Source organism: Lithobates pipiens, unplaced genomic scaffold, assembly GCF_037356315.1.
Source record: "Lithobates pipiens isolate NorthernLeopardFrog02 unplaced genomic scaffold, aLitPip1_a1.2 Scaffold_8, whole genome shotgun sequence".
NCBI classification, from domain to species: Eukaryota; Metazoa; Chordata; class Amphibia; order Anura; family Ranidae; genus Lithobates; species Lithobates pipiens.
In genome coordinates this window covers 582,077,430-582,096,999 of record NW_027507903.1, presented here as the reverse complement: position 1 = coordinate 582,096,999, position 19,570 = coordinate 582,077,430, and the positions used below count along the sequence as shown (strand labels likewise).

Genomic DNA, 19,570 nt, shown 5'->3' with positions numbered 1-19,570 from the left:
AAAACTGAACATATGAATGTATGTTTTGGCAGTGATCCACTATCTATCATGTTTTGACTAAAAGAATATTCAGGTGAGCGGTCTTTTCTACCGATATGGCCATGACTTCATCAGTAAACTCTGATATGGCCATGACTTCATCAGTAAACTCTGATATGGCCATGACTTCATCAGTAAACTCTGATATGGCCATGACTTCATCAGTAAACTCTGATATGGCCATGACTTCATCAGTAAACTCTGATATGGCCATGACTTCATCAGTAAACTCGGATATGGCCATGACTTCATCAGTAAACTCGGATATGGCCATGACTTCATCAGTAAACTCTGATATGGCCATGACTTCATCAGTAAACTCTGATATGGCCATGACTTCATCAGTAAACTCTGGAATGGCCATGACTTCATCAGTAAACTCGGATATGGCCATGACTTCATCAGTAAACTCGGATATGGCCATGACTTCATCAGTAAACTCTTATTTGGTCATGACTTCATCAGTAAACTCTGATATGGCCATGACTTCATCAGTAAACTCTGATATGGCCATGACTTCATCAGTAAACTCTGATATGGCCATGACTTCATCAGTAAACTCTGATATGGCCATGACTTCATCAGTAAACTCTGATATGGCCATGACTTCATCAGTAAACTCTGATATGGCCATGACTTCATCAGTAAACTCTGATATGGCCATGACTTCATCAGTAAACTCTGATATGGCCATGACTTCATCAGTAAACTCTGATATGGCCATGACTTCATCAGTAAACTCGGATATGGCCATGACTTCATCAGTAAACTCGGATATGGCCATGACTTCATCAGTAAACTCTGATATGGCCATGACTTCATCAGTAAACTCTGGAATGGCCATGACTTCATCAGTAAACTCGGATATGGCCATGACTTCATCAGTAAACTCGGATATGGCCATGACTTCATCAGTAAACTCTTATTTGGTCATGACTTCATCAGTAAACTCGGATATGGCCATGACTTATCAGTAAACTCTGATATGGCCATGACTTCATCAGTAAACTCTGATATGGCCATGACTTCATTAGTAAACTCTGGCCTAATTTTAATATAAAGATGAAACGTTCTGGACGCCGGGCCTGCAGTATCTGATGCCACTATAGCTCAGGATTGGAAAGCCAGGCAGTAGTCTGTTTAGGGCTTTTTTGCTCGGTCCAATTAGCTAAGGTATGGCTGTGTACAGCAGTAGAGCACAATGATTGCGTATTTGTCTATGACTCCTAAGGTAACAACAATCTGCATTTCCCTCCTGGTTTGCACAGAACGAAAGGGTACATGGAACGAGAGGAAGAGGAAAGCCTTTGAGCGGCTCAGTGTTGGGGAGGAAGTTTGTGGCTTTAACACTTTCCGACCAGCGACTCTCACCGTCACCAACTTCTTTAAACAGGTGAGATGTGTGTGGGAGATGAAACCAGTTGTACGCAACAATTAAACTGGGAAGAGGTTAACACTTAATTCAATCTGGTTTGACATTACTACATTGAAAGCATGTTGCAAGGCTGGTAGACTGTCTTGGTACCACATCATTATAATTGAAGGAAACCATATTATTTTCAGGACTTTTAAGGTACCACTCACTATAGAGACTTAATGGGGGTTGATTTACTAAAACAGGAGAGTGCAAATACTGATGCAGCTCTGCATAGAAACCAATCAGCTTCCAGGTTTAATTGAACAAGCTGAAGTTAGAAGCCAATTGGCTACCATGCACAGCTGCACCGAATTTTGTTTTTTAACCCATTTTTCACCCATTTTAATGCAAACAGCCATATTAACAGTGGGATCCGGTTGATAAAGGGTCCTCTTCAAATGTTAATTTGGATCAACTTTGTTTGATTTGCATGAATATGAGTATTGTCTCTATTTGGGCTTAAAGTGATTGCAAAGTCTCATTTAAAATTTTTTTTATACTTGCCTGCTCTGTGTGGTGGTTTTGCACAGAGCGGCCCAGATCCTCCTCTTCTCAGGTCCCTCTTTGCTTCTCCTGGCCCCTCCCTCCTGTCGAGTGCCCCCACAGCCAGCAGCTTGCTATAGGGGCTCCCGAGCGGAGCTGCAGCTCCGTGTGTCCATTCACACGGAGCTGCCTTTTCGGTCCCGCCCCTCTCTCTCCTGAATGGCTAACTGACTTTGACAGCTGTGGGAGCCAATGGTGCCGCTGCTGGGGCTGAGTCAATCACGAGGGAGAATACTGGATGACGAGGGACTCGTGGACAGAGATGGCTGTTACACACAGAAGTTTTTTTTTTATCTTAATGCATTAAGATAGAAATTCTTCTGCCTTTACAACTCCTTTAAGTAAATTGTGGGAACCAGTTACTCACTGTGAAGAAACCTTTTGCACTTATTAGTCTTTCTCTTTTTTGCAAGGAAAGAGATATAAGAAGTAGTAGATTCATCCCTTTGGCTTCGTAGGGCAGGGTGTCCAGTTCACACACTGAACAAAATTATACTTTTCTTTCTCATCTGTTGCTGGATTATATTATGAGGGTATATAACGGCACACAAAAAAACTGTAGGCCAACCCAGGATAACCCCTGCCATTACTAGCATGCCTCAATATTTACTAGTGTCCTAGGAGGATAGAAGAATTCATACAGTTCTCCTGTGTTTAAGATTTATTAATCTTTTTTGTTTTTTTTGCTAGCATTTTTCTCTCTGGTGTTGGATTTAGTCGTATTTGCCCAGTTTAACTCCAGACGACCACAAAGCAAATTCTATCACTGTGGGGACAAGGGTCCCACCCCTTGGTGTTTATGATCATGCTTTCAGTTCTGCTATGATCCAAAACTTAGGCACGCTGGTAGACGAAGGATTCGCCTGGATGGGCCTTCAGTTATTTGGTTCTTCATTGTCCAATTCTGTGTCTTTTTTTTGGAAGGGCATAGCATATCACATATATGTATTTTATCTGTTGTAACAGGAATGGCACTTAAAGTAGAACTATATGCAAAACTTTTTTTTTTTTAAATTTTGGATAGAGTAAGGGGCCCCTGTCAGATTTTTTATTTTTTTGTCATCTGTATCCCATTGCTGAGATTTCCCTTCACTTCCTTTCCCATAGACAAACAGGAAGTGAGAGGAAATCCTTGCACGGTAAGGCAATTCCATGGGGGCCCCCAGGTTGCCAGAACTAGTGATCACTTTTAATGATTATAATTTATTTTTTACAGGTACTTCTATAATGGCATCAATGTACATAGCGCTATATATATATATATATATATATATATAGTGCACATTCACATCAGTACCTGCCCTCAAGGAGCTTACAATCTAAGTTTCCCAAGTCACATTAAAGTGGTTGTAAACCCTAAAAAAAAAAAATCCAAATAAAATAAACCTGCAAGACAAAGGCATAATGAGCTAGTATGCATAGCATACTAGCTTTTTATGTATTACTTTCCTGAAATCGAAGCCCCCGAAGCGGTCCTCGTTCACTGTTCCGGCGGCCAACATCTCTGCCGGGGGTTACTTCCGGGTATCGCGGCTCTAGCACTGTAATTGTCCAGAGCCATGATGACGCACGCGCACGTTAGCCAGCGGTAACGGCACAGTCAAACTGAAGCAACGGCATTTACGTGCTGTTGCTTCAGTTTGCTTAACTGCGCATGTGCCGATGACGTTGGCACATGCAAATACAGGGTATATCTCCTAAACTGTGCAGATTTAGGGGATATCCAGTATAGCAAAAGGTAAGCCAAATTATAGGCCTGCCTGTACTAAAAAGTGTTTGTAAAGGGTTTACAAACACTTTAATAGATACACATAGTAGGGCCAATATAGACAGGAGACAATTTACCAACCTGCATGTCTTTGGAGTGTGGGAGGAAACAGGAGTACCAGGAGAAAACCCATGCAGGTACGGGGAGAGCATGCAAACTCCAGGCAGGTAGTGTCGTGGTTGGGATTTTACCTGACAACCCCAGTGCTGCCAGGCAGAAGTGCTAACCACTTAGCCACTGTGCTACCCATTCCAATGATAGTGGTAAACAGGACAAATAGGGCACAGACCGCAATAAAAACTGACAAGCATTCCAATCCCTCTCCACTCTCCAAAACTATAAAAAAAAAAAAAAAAGAAAAAAGTTTTACCTTTAGTTGTACTTTAAGTTTTCCACATGTCCTTTTCCAGTGCAGATTTCAGTTTTGTTGGTGGCGAGGAGATATTGCACTTCTTCTTTTAGCTGTTAATTTGGGTCACTCTCTCAATATCTTTTACAGGAAGGGGACCGAATGAGTGATGAAGATCTCTACAAGGTCTTGGCTGACATGAAGAGACCATCAACTGCATTACGCAGATTACGACCAGTCACAGGTATAGCTCATGTGCACAGATACTTTGCAGGAATGTATGGATGGTTGCCGCACACTTCTACTCTTCATTGCTTGTCAAGCAGGATACAAAGTAATAGCAACATTTTCAAGTATACAGGCAGTCCCCGGGTTACAAACAAGATAGGTTCTGTAGGTTTGATCATAAGCTGAATTTTTATGCAAGTTGGAACAGGTACATTTTTTATGTGTAACTCCATTTAGTGCTTTGTGCACTGGTCCAAATCATTTGGTGGAGGGGGGATTATGGTGTGGGGTTGTTTTTCAGGGGTTGGGATTGGCCCCTTAGTTCCAGTGAAGGGAACTCTTAAGGCGTCAGCATACCAGGACATTTTGGACAATTTCATGTTCCCAACTTTGTGGGAACAGTTTGGGGATGCCCCCTTTCTGTTCTAACATGCAGCAACAGCAAGGTCCATAAAGATATGAATGAGCGCGTTTGGGGTGGAGGAACTTGACTTACTTGCACAGAGTCCTGACCTCAACCTGATAGAACACCTTTGGGATGTGTTAGAGCGGCAACTGCAAGCCAGGCCTTCTCGCCCAACATCAGTGCCTGACCTCACAAATGTGCTCCTAGAGAAATGGTCAAACATTCTTATAGACACACCCCTAAACCTTGTGCACAGCCTTCCCAGAAGAGTTGAAGCTGTTATAGCTGCAAAGGGTGGGCAAACTCAGTATTGAACCCTACGGACTAATACTGGGATGTCATTAAAGTTCATGTGTGTGTAAAGTCAGGCGCCCCAATACTTTTGGTAAAATAATGTATATAACAGTGAAACAGTATATAAAATTGTGGGATATTTACTGTTTTGGTGTAGTTGTGTTTTAAAAAGTAGAAGACAGCTGATAAGTGATGTACTACATCTCCTCTCTCCTTGTCCAATGATCAGTGCCGATGTTGACACCCCCTTGTGACATAGCAAGTCACATGGGGGGGGGGTTCTGGAAGTTGTGAATGGGTCTGTACTATAACAGTGCAATGCCACAGAGATTTGATGACGCAGGCACGGTATCTTTCTGAATGGGCTGACGGCACACAAAGCAAATCACGCAAATATGATCATGCACGGGTAACATTATTAAAATGAACATCGCCCCATATTTACACAAATGCAAGGGTTAGGCCCCTTTCACACTGCCGTGACTTAAAAGTTGCGAGCTTTTGACGTGATTTTGTCACAATTGCGACGTGATTTCAGGGAATGCCTGTGTAAACTTTAGGTCTATGGACCTCAACTCGCATGAAAGTCGGACCAAAGTAGTACAGGGACTACTTTGAAGTTGGCACGACTTGAAATCACACATATATGAATGGTTATCACTGGAAATCATGGGGAACTACTTGTCATGCGACTTTGCTGTCCCAAGTCGCAGGACAAGTCGCACAAGTGTGAAAGGGGCCTTAGGCTGAATGTAAACACAGCACCGTGACATGGAAATGTATAGATAGGCAACTCCTATCCTCATATTGATTAGTGGTTCCAAATTAATAATAACTACTGCAGTAGGGAACAGACACAAAAGATGCGCTCAGCATCTTTCCAAATAACCGTTCTCCTTTATTATGACGCAATTGAAGGTTTTTATACACATGATTATGTAGGTATCACATTAATATTACAATTGTACGTTTATGGTAACAAGGGGCGTAACATGGGTAGGCTAATTCTAATCAGGACTTGAAAGAATGCAAACATGTACTGAAAACATTATTAGTGTATACTGTTTCTTAATGGTTTTAAATAGTTTTCAGACCCTTTTCACACTTGTGCGACTGGGACTGCAAAGTCGCATGACAAGTCATTCCCCATGTTTTTCAATGAGTTCTATTCATATCTGTGTGACTTCAAAAGTTGTCCCTGTACTACTTTGGTCTGACTTTTGATGCGAGTTACACAGGCATTCCATGAAATCACCCAACTTTGAAATTACGGTAGTGTGAAAGGAGCCTAAAGAAGGAAAGTCATAATGTAGAGTTTGCTACCACTTTAAGGAAGGGAAATAAGGTTAGAATTATGAAAACAAGTATTTTAGAGTGAAGATCTGCTTTCACTTCCTGTCTGGTGAAAAGGTTGTCACCAGGAATCTGTCAGTTTTCTTTTGCTCTATACCTCCCAGATGCTGATTTTTACTCACTTCTGTTTGGTTAAAGGTCCCCACTGCTTTCTGAAATGACATTGAAAATGATTGAACTGAAAAAGGTTGTCCTCAAAACAGAAAGTGAGTGAAACGGGTGAAATCCTCCAATAGGGACGCCAGTTCTGGTGTCCACTATCTAAGATGGGATCTCTTTGTTTCCTTCGCTTTGGAGAAATGTCCTCTTTTCCGGGACAGTAAAAAGTCTCTATGGGTTTTAACTATTCCCTATTGTATCGAAAGTTTTGACTATATATCAAATAAAATACCAGATATTATATATAATTCTATAGATATATTAATACTTTTACTACTAAACTTTTTTTTGTAGCCCATCTGAAAATTGATGTCTCTCCCGCTCCTGAGATGCCACAGTATTGCCTCTCCCCAGAGCTTCGTCACGTTAAGCCATACCCCGATCCGCGTGTCCGTCCCACCAAAGAGGTCCTGGAATTCCCCCCACGGGATGTCTTCTCCCCCTACACCTCCTACAGGTGAGATTTTTATCCTGTAACAGAATGTCTTATCTCATAACTATGTGAGGTTAATACCTGTAATGATTGTATTCAGAATATTTTTTTTTTTTATTTCACGTGTTTCCGTTTAACTTTTTTCCATTGTACATGGACACCAAGCTGGGCAGCAACAGTGACAATGCCAACTATGGTTGCAACTGGTCCAGCACCCCTGGCAAAGTTATAGTTTGTGGAGAAAGGTTAGAACCTCTGGCAGTTTTTTATTCCCATGTTTGCCCCTTCTTAGGAAGATTTCCCCTCACTTCCTGTCCCACTGTCCATCAGAGAATTGCTCTGGAGTTCATTTTCCACGCTTTCTTGCGGGACCATACACTAGGTACTTTTTACAAAAACATTAGTAGATTTCTGATCACAAAAATGCAGGGAGGAATGGGAAATCCTACCCAACTGGGGCAGTGATAAAAACCTGGCAAATATTCTAACCATTCCCCATGCTGTTCGGAACTTCTAGACTAAATATTTAAAGCTGATACCCAGGCATTCACTTCTTTGTAAGTGGAGTTAAAGGGGTTGTAAAGGTACATGTTTTTTCACCTTAATGAATTCCATGCATTAAGGTGAAAAAACATCAGACGATTAGCGGTTCCCCAGCCCCCTGTTTACCTGAGCCCTCTGTTGTGCTTTTTAACCACTTTCAGACCGGACCATTTTGCTGGTAAATGACCAGAGGTCTTTTTACAATTTGGCACTGCGCTGCTTTAACTGGTAATTGCGCGGTCATGCAATGTTGTACCCAAACAAAATTTGCGTCCTTTTCTTCCCACAAATAGAGCTTTCTTTTGATGGTATTTGATTGCCTCTGCGATTTTTATTTTTTGCGATATAAATGGAAAAAGACCGCAAATTTTGAAAAATAATGATATTTTCTACTTTTTGTTATTAAAAAAATCCAATAAACTCAATTTTATTCATACATTTAGGCCAAAATGTATTCAGCCACATGTCTTTGGTAAAAAAAAAGTCAATAATTGTATATTTATTGGTTTGCGCAAAAGTTGTCACATCTACAAACTAAGGTACGTTTTCTGGAATTTACGCAGCTTTTAGTTTACGACTGCCTATCTCATTTCTTGAGGTGCTAAAATGGCAGGGCAGTACAAAACCCCCCCAAATGACCCTATTTTGGAAAGTAGACCCCCTAAGGAAATTGATAAGTGGCATGTTGAGCCCATTGAATATTTTATTTTTTTGCCTCAAGCGATTGAATAATGACAAAAAAAAAATTTTTTTTTTTTTTTTTACACAAAGTTGTCACTAATTGATATATTGCTCACACATGCTATGGGCATATGTGAAATGACACCCCAAAATAAATTCTGCTGCTTCTCCTGAGTACGGGGATACCACATGTGTGGGATTTTTTGGGAGCCTAGCCGCGTACGGGGCCCCGAAAGCCAAGAACCGCCTTCAGGTTTTCTAAGGGCGTAAATATTTGACTTCACTCCTCACTACCTATTACAGTTTTGAAGGCCATAAAATGCCAAGATGGCACAAAACCCCCACAAATGACCCCATTTTAGAAAGTAGACACCCCAAGCTATTTGCTGAGAGGCATGTTGAGTCCATGGAATATTTTATATTTTGCCACAAGTTGCGGGAAAATTACAAACTTTTTTATTTTATTTTATTTTTTCACAAAGTTGTTACTAAATGATATATTGCTCACGCATGCCATGGGCATATGTGAAATGACACCCCAAAATAAATTCTGCTGCTTCTTCTGAGTACGGGGATACCACATATGTGGGACTTTTTGGGAGCCTAGCCGCGTACGGGGCCCCGAAAACCAAGCACCGCCTTCAGGCTTTCTAAGGGCGTTACAGTTTTGAAGGCCATAAAATGCCAAGATGGCACAAACGCCCCCCAAATGACCCCATTTTGGAAAGTAGACACCCCTAAATTTAGGGGTACACTAGTGAGACTAGGTAATAAATGGCGGGTGCCCTGAAACTATAAAAAAATAACTAACCAACCAGCGTCACCTGTAACAGTTATATGGTGATCACTGGTGAAAGGGTTAACTAGGGGGCAATCAGGGGGCTTTATGCGGTAGTATATGGGGGTCCCTAGCACTATAAAAAGCTGCGGCGAACCTAAATACCTACCTGCCTAACTAGCGTCACCTGTGACACTAATACAGCGATCAGAAAAACGATCGCTTATTAGGCTGGGTTCACATTGGAGCGATGCAGGAATGCCACAAATCCGCGGCGGGTTCCCGCATCGCATGCCTCCCGGCGGCAGTTCACACTGCCCTATGCGAACTGCTGGGAGTGTCAGTGAAATGTTAATGACACCCCCAGATCAGTTCGCATATCGCAGTGCGATCTGCAAACTCGGATTGCATGGTGTGAACACCCATGCAATCCGATTCTGCTGCGGACCAAAAAAAGGGTCCCGTGCGAGTTTGCGGCGGGTGCGACACGAATTCAGCCATACTATCTGTATGGCTGAACTCGAATCGCACAGAGATCGGATGTGGGGCTTTATGCGGTAGTATATGGGGGTCCCTGGCGCTATAAAAAGTTGCGGCGAACCTAAATACCTACCTGCCTAACTAGCGTCACCTGTGACACTAATACAGCGATCAGAAAAATGATCGCTTATTAGGCTGGGTTCACACTGGAGCGATGCGGGAACGCCACAAATCCGTGGCGGGTTCCCGCATGGCATGCCTCCCGGCGGCAGTTCACACTGCCCTATGCGAACTGCTGGGAGTGTCAGTGAAATGTTAATGACACCCCCAGATCAGTTCGCATATCGCAGTGCGATCTGCAAACTCGGATCGCATGGTGTGAACACCCATGCGATCCGATTCTGCTGCGGACCAAAAAAAGGGTCCCGTGCGAATTTGCGGCGGGTGCGGCGCGAATTCAGCCATACTATCTGTATGGCTGAACTCGAATCGCACAGAGATCGGATGTGATTTGCACTGCAGTGCGGTGCGAATCACATTCGTTCTCATAAACCGCTGCAATGTGAACCCAGCCTTAGTGACACTGGCGACGGGGGGTGATCACGGGGTTAAACCCTTATTGAGGGGGTTAGGGGGGCACATTAGAACTAAAGGGGGCTAACCCTAACTGCCCTAACAGTTATTACAGTCACAAATGACACCAATGCAAAAAAAAAAAAAAAAATGCAATTGGTGTCACTGTGACTGGGGGGGGCAGGGGTAATTGGGGGGGTGATCGGGGGGTAAAGGGGGGGTGTGAGTGTGCCTGGCATGTTCTACTGTACGTGTGGTGTGTTGGTGCAACTCACCGATCCTCTCTCCTCGGTGCCGGAACGAAAAATACCGACACGGAGGAGAGATCACATCACTTCCTCTCCTGTGAGGAGAGGAAGTGATGTCACGGAGCATTTCTATTTGTCGGGAGCGATCGCGAGGGGGTGGCCATGAATGAATGGCCGTCCCCTCATCCCGGATCGCCCCCGAACGAATGCCGACCGCCGCAGGCACCGGGGGGGGGCCGATCGGGCCCCCCACCCGCGGGAAGGCTGGGACTTATATATACGCCCATATGCCTGCCCGTGCCATTCTGCCGACGTATATCGTCGTGCGGCGGTCGGCAAGTGGTTAAGGACAGTTTCCCGCACAGTATTTATTAAGTAATTTTTAACGAAGATATTTTTAAGATACAAAATCAATCTATATGACACAGTCTATACATGTGAAACGTATTCACGGAGACAAGTGATCATAAAAAATAGTTACATTTATTGGTTGACAAAAGACAAATATTTACATGAAATTAAAATATCGATTGTGTCACATGTTGACAATTAATGGAAACACCCACGAAATGGGAGTGTCGTACTTTGGACTTAATTATCACCATCATCACTTCTCGGTAGAATCAATAACCTTTTGATAATTGACAATTAAACAGAACGACTGTATTTCACACGTCCAACCGTTACTATACTGCAGGTAAGTAAGTGGTTAACAATGTGAAATAAATTAGACGTTTGTTTGTCAATAAAATTGGCAACTATGCGGAAAAAAGAAATTTATAATGAAAAAAAAGAATTTAGAGAAAAATCTAAAAGGCGGTTATTGATTCGGGAGAACGATTTTCAATAATAGAATATTCAAAACATCAATTTTTAAGAGAACATAGAAAATATTATCAATATTGTATATTTACCCATTCCAATTGGCTACTAGTGTGGATTGTTGGTTACCAGGAATTTTAAGATGGCTGCCGTGGCTTTCAACATAGATTCTCTTACAGAGGAATTACTTTGTGTGACCTCCGAGTTCCAAGGAGCAGGGATCTTCGTGAATGTAAAAATATGTATTCATGCATGGTGCATGAGGGTCAGTTTGTCTGGGAGTCTTCAGGTCCCCCCCCCAGGGTATGTCCCCCAGCTCTCCTTAGGACCATCTTTTGTGCTTCTTAAATATACTCTTAAACAAAAAGATCATAAAATTATACTAAGTTCTGCCCAGAAGGTATGTGTTCCCTCCTCATTGGCAGGCAACATGTAATGGTTAGCTTTCCCAGGAGCCTCGTGATTTTAAGGTAATAGCACCTTCAACCACCAGGTGTCTCACATGTGTTTGGTGTTTTATCTCTTTTAGTTAATATTTTTATTTTTATAATATGCATTCGTTTTTATATATGTTCTAACAAATATATCTCTAGTGTTCAGGAATCATAGTAAATGATGGAATATAAAATATGCTTAACATAATTTTGTGACCTACAAATATCACATATAGTTTGAATTACTTGAAGTACTTTTGAAATATGTCTGACTTGCATATCCCTCTCACATCATGTTTTGAGATGGGCTTTGAGCAGTCCAACAAATGTTTAGATGGCTTAGCTGTGCCCTTCAAGTCTCTACACTTCACACAATAGGTTTTGTTGGACAAGGTGTCAGCTATTGAATTTTGTCTTCATGGTTGTATATTGTCCAAACAGTCTTCACTTGAGCACAATGGTGTTTTCTAGTTAAGGATTATTTCCAGGTGATAAATACTTATGCTGCGTACACACGATCAAACAATCGGGTGGAAAAGTCCGGCAAACTCAAGTCCGCCAGACAATCCCCCCGTGTGTAGCCTCGGGCATACTTTTTTGACCCGAAAGTACGGCGGACTTAGAAAGTAGTTTTGCACTCCAATCTTCCCGCCGGACTCGCATTTCGGCGGACAATCCGGGCGTGTGTGTGCCAGTCCGCCGTACCTTTGAAATGAATGGACTTTTCCCGCCCGGAGAAAAGTCCGCTCATTTCGAGCGGGTCTCCAGGTAGGCGGGCCCGCGAAGGAGACGTCGCTGGCCCCGCCACCTGGTATGGACTCAAAGGGGAACCCCAACGCTGAAAAAAAACGTCGTGGGGGTCCCCCCCAGGTCCACATCAGACCCTTGTCAGAGCACGCTACCCGGCCGGCCAGGAAAGGGGGGGACGAGCGAGCGCCCCCCCTTCGAGCTGTACCAGGCCACGTGCCCTCAACATGGTGGGTGCCTTGGGGAAGGGGGGGCCGCGCCCCCCCCCACCCCAAAGCACCTGGTCCCTATGTTGATGAGGACAAGGGCCTCTTCCCGACAACCCTGACTGTTGGTTGTCGGGGTCTGCGGGTGAGGGGCTTATCGGAATCCGGGAGCCCCCTTTAATAAGGGGGCCCCCGGATACCGGCCCCCCACCCTATGTGAATGAGTATGGGGTACAATGTACCCCTACCCATTCACCTGTGAAAAAAGTACAAAAAAAACACAACACAGGGTAAAAATAGTTTATTGCACAGCTTCGGGGGTCTTCTTGCCGGACTCCTCCGCTATCTTCTGCTAGCTCTTTTACTAGCGGAGGAGCCCGGCTTTCTTCCTCGCCGCTGCCCTCTTCTTCCGACTTCGGGGGTCTTGTCCCCCTCTTCGGTTCTTCTGCCGGGCCACCGCGCCTTCTTATAGCTCTTTTACAGGCGGTGGCGCCGGTCTTATGTCGCCGCTGTCATCGCCACCTTCTGTTCTTCTCTTCTTCTCTTCAGATGTTGCCTCGTCGGATCCTCCGCTCACAATGGCTCTGACGCGACGCGCAGCGACTTATATAGGGATTGTGGTGGGGACATCATCCGGCGATGTCCCTATATAAGTCGCGGCGTGTCGCGCGGGAGCCATTGTGAGCGGAGGGAGCGACGAGTCAAGATCTGAAGAGAACAGAAGGCGGCGGCAGCGACGACAGTGGCGACAGAAGACCGGGCCACCACCTGTAAAAGAGCTATAAGAAGGCGCGGTGGCCCGGTAGAAGAACCGAAGAGGGGGACAAGACCCCCGAAGTCGGAAGAAGGGCGGCGGCGAGGAAGAAAGTCGGGCTCCTCCGCTAGCAAAAGAGCTAGAAGAAGATAGCGGAGGAGTCCGGCGAAAAGACCCCCCGAAGACGGAAGACCCCCGGAGCTGTGCAATAAACTATTTTTACCCTGTGTTGTGTTTTTGTTTTTTTTTTGTACTTTTTTCACAGGTGAATGGGTAGGGGTACATTGTACCCCATACTCATTCACATAAGGTGGGGGGCCGGTGTCCGGGGGCCCCCTTATTAAAGGGGGCTCCCGGATTCTGATAAGCCCCTCGTCCGCAGACCCCGACAACCAACGGTCAGGGTTGTCGGGAAGAGGCACTTGTCCTCATCAACATGGGGACAAGGTGCTTTGGGGTGGGGGGGCCGCGCGGCCCCCCTTCCCCAAGGCACCCCCCATGTTGAGGGCACGCGGCCTGGTACGGCTCAGAGGGGGGGGGCGCTCTTTTTCGGCGTTGGGGTTCCCCTTTAAGTCCATACCAGGTGGCGGGGCCAGCGACGTCTCCTTCGCGGGCCCCGTCTACCTGGAGACGCGTTTGAAATGAGCGGACTTTCCTCCGCGTGTGTGGGCGAGTCCGTTCATTTCAAAAGTAGGGCGGATAGTACGGCAGACTTAGTACGCCGTATTAGTCCGCTGAAAAAGTGCCGTGTGTGGGCAAGTAGCCCGTTCGGAAAGTCCGACGGACAGTCTGGCGGGAAGTCCGCCAGACTAAGTCCGTCGGATAGTCGGCTACGTGTGTACGCGGCATTAGTCATTCCCTATTCAAGTTTGGTCTTCTCAATCTAACCAACAAAGATAAGTAGACATCTTCTTGTTTGGTGACAAGAGTTATCATTGTTCCAGTCTCTTGTTTCAGCACAGGGTTTGTAAAACTTTAAAAGATAACTAATCCCCTGAACATTTGGAAAAACATGTGAGATCATGTATTTTGCTTTAAAGTTCTCCAAGAGGGACAGTTCAATAATATCAACATTATAGTTCATCCACTTTTTGAGGCCTACTGAAATCTCTCATCTTTGACAGTGAATATTAAATGTGTTTCTTCATGAATTCACAACACCTCGAAAGTCCTGTGTTGTGAACACGCTGGTTTCTCGACTCATTCATTGGATGATTGACAGCAGCGCAGCCATTGGCTCCCGCAGCTGTCAAATCAATGACACGGCGCGCCGGGGGGCAGGGCCGAGTGATACAGTCAGCGGCTATAGCAATAACCACCGACTGTATCACGGGAGCGTGCTCGCAAGCTAACCCCCTTGGGAGAGCGCTTCCCAGAACGAGGGTTAACTGATGCGGGGAGGAGCCGAGACAGCCTCCAAGGGATCCCAGAAAAAGAGGATCGGGCCACTCTGTGCAAAACGAGCTGCACAGTGGAGGTAAGTATGACATGTTTGTTTTTTTTTTGTTTTTTTTTTTTAAAAGGAACCTTTACAACCCCTTTTAAGTCCAAGGAGCTGCATGACACCTCCTGACCTTATCTCTATTATTTACATCTGACTGTTCTTTTGCACTCCCAGAAAACGGCTATAGTTGTATATTCAGAAGCCCAACGCTGATGTTTCAGGTTTTATCATCTTCAGCATTAGAGTCAATGCAGCTGCTATGCTTGCCCATCCCCTCCTCCTGCTCGATCACAGAAGACTTTGCATTATGTGAACTCATTTACAAAATACAAAGGCTTCTCTAAATGGGCATCAGAGAGGATGCATAGCTGCTCTGTCTCCCCTCTTGCAGTGTCCATGTATGCTCCAGTAGAGCCATAAACCTGTCACATATAAATAATAGAGATAAGTTCAGGAGGTGTCATGCACCTCCTTGGTCTCAACTCATAGTGTGCCTGCACTTTTTAAAAAGTAGCTGAATTCCTTGAATTAAGATTGAAAGATTGTGCTGATGTTACCAAATGTATGCTACTTTCCTTTAGCCATCTTGAGCTTGGAACATTGTAGCGGTCCCTTTACATAATAGGCTGTTATGTATGAATGAGGTGTCACCTAACAGTTCATAGCTAACCACCGCAGTTCTCTACTACAGCAGTTTACTATAAGGGTGGAACTATACATGTGTAATGTCACCAGAGTACGATTCCAGGGCCACTAACCCCCACCATCTTTCCAGGTACTGGAAGCCCTCCTGCCATACCATATCATTCATCTTATGTTCCTACTCGTAGAATGTAGGGGCTCTAGGTCTTACATGTGCCTTGCAGTCTTTATAAAAGCCTTTACTATATATAAACAAGATATACGCGGCAGCCAAGTTCCCAGAACAGCCCAACAGTGGCAGGTATGCTGGTACATGAAAATGTCAAAATTCCAGCTAATTGTTCCTGTGCAGTCTTGTTCATTGAACGAGATGTGTGTGCGCTCATTGCCTGATGGGATGGGACGAGCGATGTCATATATACGTAAACTTACAAGAACAATGTTAAACATTTACATTTTCTCCGTTGTGGAGTATAAACAGGAGAGAGCGCAGATATTTTTCCTATACCACTTGACAAGGCCTCTATGTTTATACAAGTGCTACGAAGGCTTAGTAAAAATCTTCTAACTATTTTATATTTCCTTGTACTTTACCGGGTGTTTTATCTCCATGAAATCATTTATATAGTATTGAATGGGCTCCTAGACCATGCCAGATATTATCACCATGTACATTCAAGTCTAATGCATGATACACACAATGAGAAAATCAGATGGTGGGAAAAAAAGCGCATTTGGAACGATCATTCGATAATCTGTTAGTACACAGCTTTCCAGAGCCAATCACATCAGTTTATGCAAAATTATCCGCAGGGACAAGCACAAATTTTTTTTTTTCTCATAAGATAGCGAAAGAAATGATATTCATTTAATCCAAGGGTAGGCAACCTCGGCACTGTGGTGAAACTACAAGTCCCATGAGACATTGCAAGACCCTGACAATCACAGTCATGCTGGAGTTCTATCAGATGGCAGCTACCCGGGCTACTGCGCATGCACGATGCGTTCGGCGGCCGCTATGCGTTCCACACATTATGTGTGATGGCTAGCGGTGTGTTTCTGATGGAACGATTTTGCACACACTGTGCAAGCGGGGTGGGCCGCAGTGAGAGCGAGCACCAATTGCATACAATTACGTAGATAATTGGCTTGTGACATTCCTTATGCAAACGTTAAACTTAATTAATTGTATTTCTTTAATTGTCATGTGATGTTCTGTATTCTACTCGTAACTACTTGTAATTGTAGGTAATTGGTGCTCGCTCCTGCCGCGGCCTGCCCCGCTCAGTGTGCTCAAAATCAGAAAGCCGCCACCCATCACACTGTGTGGAATGCATAGCGGCCGTGAAACGCAGTGTATATATATATATATATGTGTATGTATGTATGTATGTGTGTATATATGTATGTAAATATATGTGTGTATATATATATATATATATATATATATATATATATATATATATATATATATATATATAAAATCCATTTTGGAATAAGGTTGTAACCTAACCAAATGTGTAAAAAAAGTGAAGTGCTGTGAATACTTTCCGGATGCACATTGTATGTGTATATGTATGTCATATATATATATATATATATATATATACACACAGCCATACATACAGTGCATCCAGAAAGTATTCAGAGCACTTCACTTTTTACACATTTTTTGTTATGTTACAACCTTATTCCAAAATGGATTAAATTCTACATAAGTATTTACAGCCTTTGCTCAATACTTTAATGAAGCACCTTTGGCACCAATTACAGCCTCAAGTCTTTTTGAGTATGATGCTACAAGCTTGGCACATCTATTTTTGGCCAGTTTCTCCCATTCTTCTTTGCAGGACCTCTCAATCTCCATCAGATTGGATGGGGAGCGTCGGTGCACAGCCATTTTCAGATCTCTCCACAGATGTTCAATTGGGTTCAAGTCTGAGCTCTGGCTGGGCCACTCAAGGACATTCACAGAGTTGTCCCATAGCCACTCCTTTGTTATCTTGGCTGTGTGCTTAAGGTTGTTGGCCTGTTGGAAGATAAACCTTCACCACAGTCTGAGGTCCAGAGCGCTGTGGAGCAGGTTTTCATCAGTGATGTCTCTTTACATTGCCGCATTCATCTTTCCCTCGATCCTGACTAGTCTCCCAGTTCCTGCCGCTGAAAAACATCTCAACAGCATGATGCTGCCACCACCATGCTTCACTGTAGGGATGGTATTGGACAGGTGATGAGCAGTGCCTGGTTTCCTCCAGATATGATGCTTGCCATTCAGGCCAAAGAGTTCAATCTTTGTTTCATCAGACCAGAGAATTTAGTTTCTCATGGTCTGAGAGTCCTTCTGGTGCCTTTTCCCAAACTCCATGCAGGCTGTCATGTGCCTTTTACTGAGGAGTGTCTTCTGTCTGGCCATTCTACCATACAGGGTGATTGGTGGAATGCTGCAGAGATGGTTGTTGTTCTGGAAGTTTCTCCTCTCTCCACAGAGAGATGCTGGAGCTCTGTCAGATTGACCACCGTGTTCTTGGTCACCTCCCTGACTAAGACCCTTCTCCCCCGATCGCTCAGTTTGGCCGGGCGGCCCAGTCTAGGAAGAGTTCTGGTGGTTTCAAACTTCTTCCATTCTTCAATGATGCCAAACTTTTTCTATACCCATCCCAAGATCTGTGCCTCGATAATGGCTTGGTTTGTGATCTGACATGCACTGTTAACTGTGGGACCTTTTAAAGACAGGTGTGTGCTTTTCCAAATCATGTCCAATCACCTGAATTTACCACAGGTGGACTCCAATAAATATGTAGAAACATCTCAAGGATGAGCAGTGGAAACAGGATCCTAAGCTCAATTGTGAATGTCATGGAAAAGGCTGTGAATACTTATGTACATGGGATTTTCTTTTCATTTTTTATTTTTAATAAATTTGCAAAGATCACAAACAAACTTCTTTCACGTTGTCATTATGGGGTATTTTTTGTGGAATTTTGAGGAAAATAATGAATTTAATCCATTTTGGAATAAGGCTGTAACATAACAAAATGTGGAAAAAGTGAAGCACTGTGAATACTTGCCAGATGCACTGTGTGTATGCGTGTGCGTGTGTGTGTGTGTGTGTGTGTGTGTATATATATATATATATATATATATATATATATATATATATATATAATATGAGAAAAGATCTAAAGTTTTGGGAAAAAATATATATTTTTTACTTTCTGTCATAAAACATCCAATAAAAGAAGTAAAAAATGTCCAAAATGTATTCAGCACATGTCTTTGATAAATAAAAAAATCCCAATAAGCATATATATTGATTGGTTTGCAAGCTATATCGTCTATAAACTATGGTATATAGACTGGAATTTTTATTTTATTTTTTAAATACTGGTAACGGCGGCAATCAGTGACTTATAGCAGGAATGCCATAGTATGGTGGGCAGTCTGACACTAACTGACACGAAGTGGGAACTGCCACTTAAATGGTTAAATGTGTGCCAGCGAGTGTTAATTTATGTAGTGTGTGCTGCTTTTTACTAAAGATCTCCGTTTCTTATCCTTGCCTTGCAGGGATAAGATATAGAGAGTTTTGTTCCCTCTGTACAAAGCCCTGTGTCAAATGTCAGCACAGGGCTCTGGGCTATGTTTGGACACAGCTGATCAGCAGGTCCCAGCCATGAATCATCGGCTGGGGCCTGCTGACAGACTCCCGCTGTGTACAATCACAGTGGATGTTGGGAACATATGTGCCCTAAACTCGGAAACGGGCAGCGACGTCACTTTACCTTACAGGCGGGCAGTCCGCAAGTGGTTAAAGGAAATCGAAACCGATTATATGCTGGTACTTAGCTATGCAGACGGGAAATTGTATTGGATCGTAGCAGGATTTTTGTACGTATTGTAGATCTCTCGTATTTGTTATAAGATTAGCATGCAAAAAAACCCCAATCAATCACTTGTCCTATTTTCTCATCGTATGTACCAGACATCGGGCACCATGCACTTGGATATATTTGAATACTCCTATCTACACTAGATCTTTCTGCCAGGAGTTAACAGAATATTCAAGCATCAAAAGTGCTTGTTTTGGCTTGTAATTTACAGGCATACGGCATTGAGTGTAAATTCATTCTACTGGCAAGAATATAAATGTCACTGGTCATCTTCTCCTTAAAGAGGAAGTAAACCCCGATGGGCAGGTTGCATCCATCTTCGCCCCTCTTCCTTCCGGT

General features: G+C 43.6%; 1 protein-coding gene across 7 annotated transcripts in view; it reads left to right on the top strand.

The window, feature by feature from the left end:
- The window catches only part of DOCK6 (dedicator of cytokinesis 6), a 245,972-nt gene that overhangs the window by 120,738 nt on the left and 105,664 nt on the right, over nucleotides 1-19,570 (top strand). For all 7 annotated transcript variants that reach the window (XM_077470300.1, XM_077470296.1, XM_077470301.1 and 4 more), the window contains exons 12-14: nucleotides 1,308-1,432; nucleotides 4,267-4,360; nucleotides 6,851-7,013. In XM_077470300.1, the coding sequence (XP_077326426.1) occupies nucleotides 1,308-1,432; nucleotides 4,267-4,360; nucleotides 6,851-7,013 (382 nt within the window). The remainder of the gene's footprint in view (nucleotides 1-1,307; nucleotides 1,433-4,266; nucleotides 4,361-6,850; nucleotides 7,014-19,570) is intronic.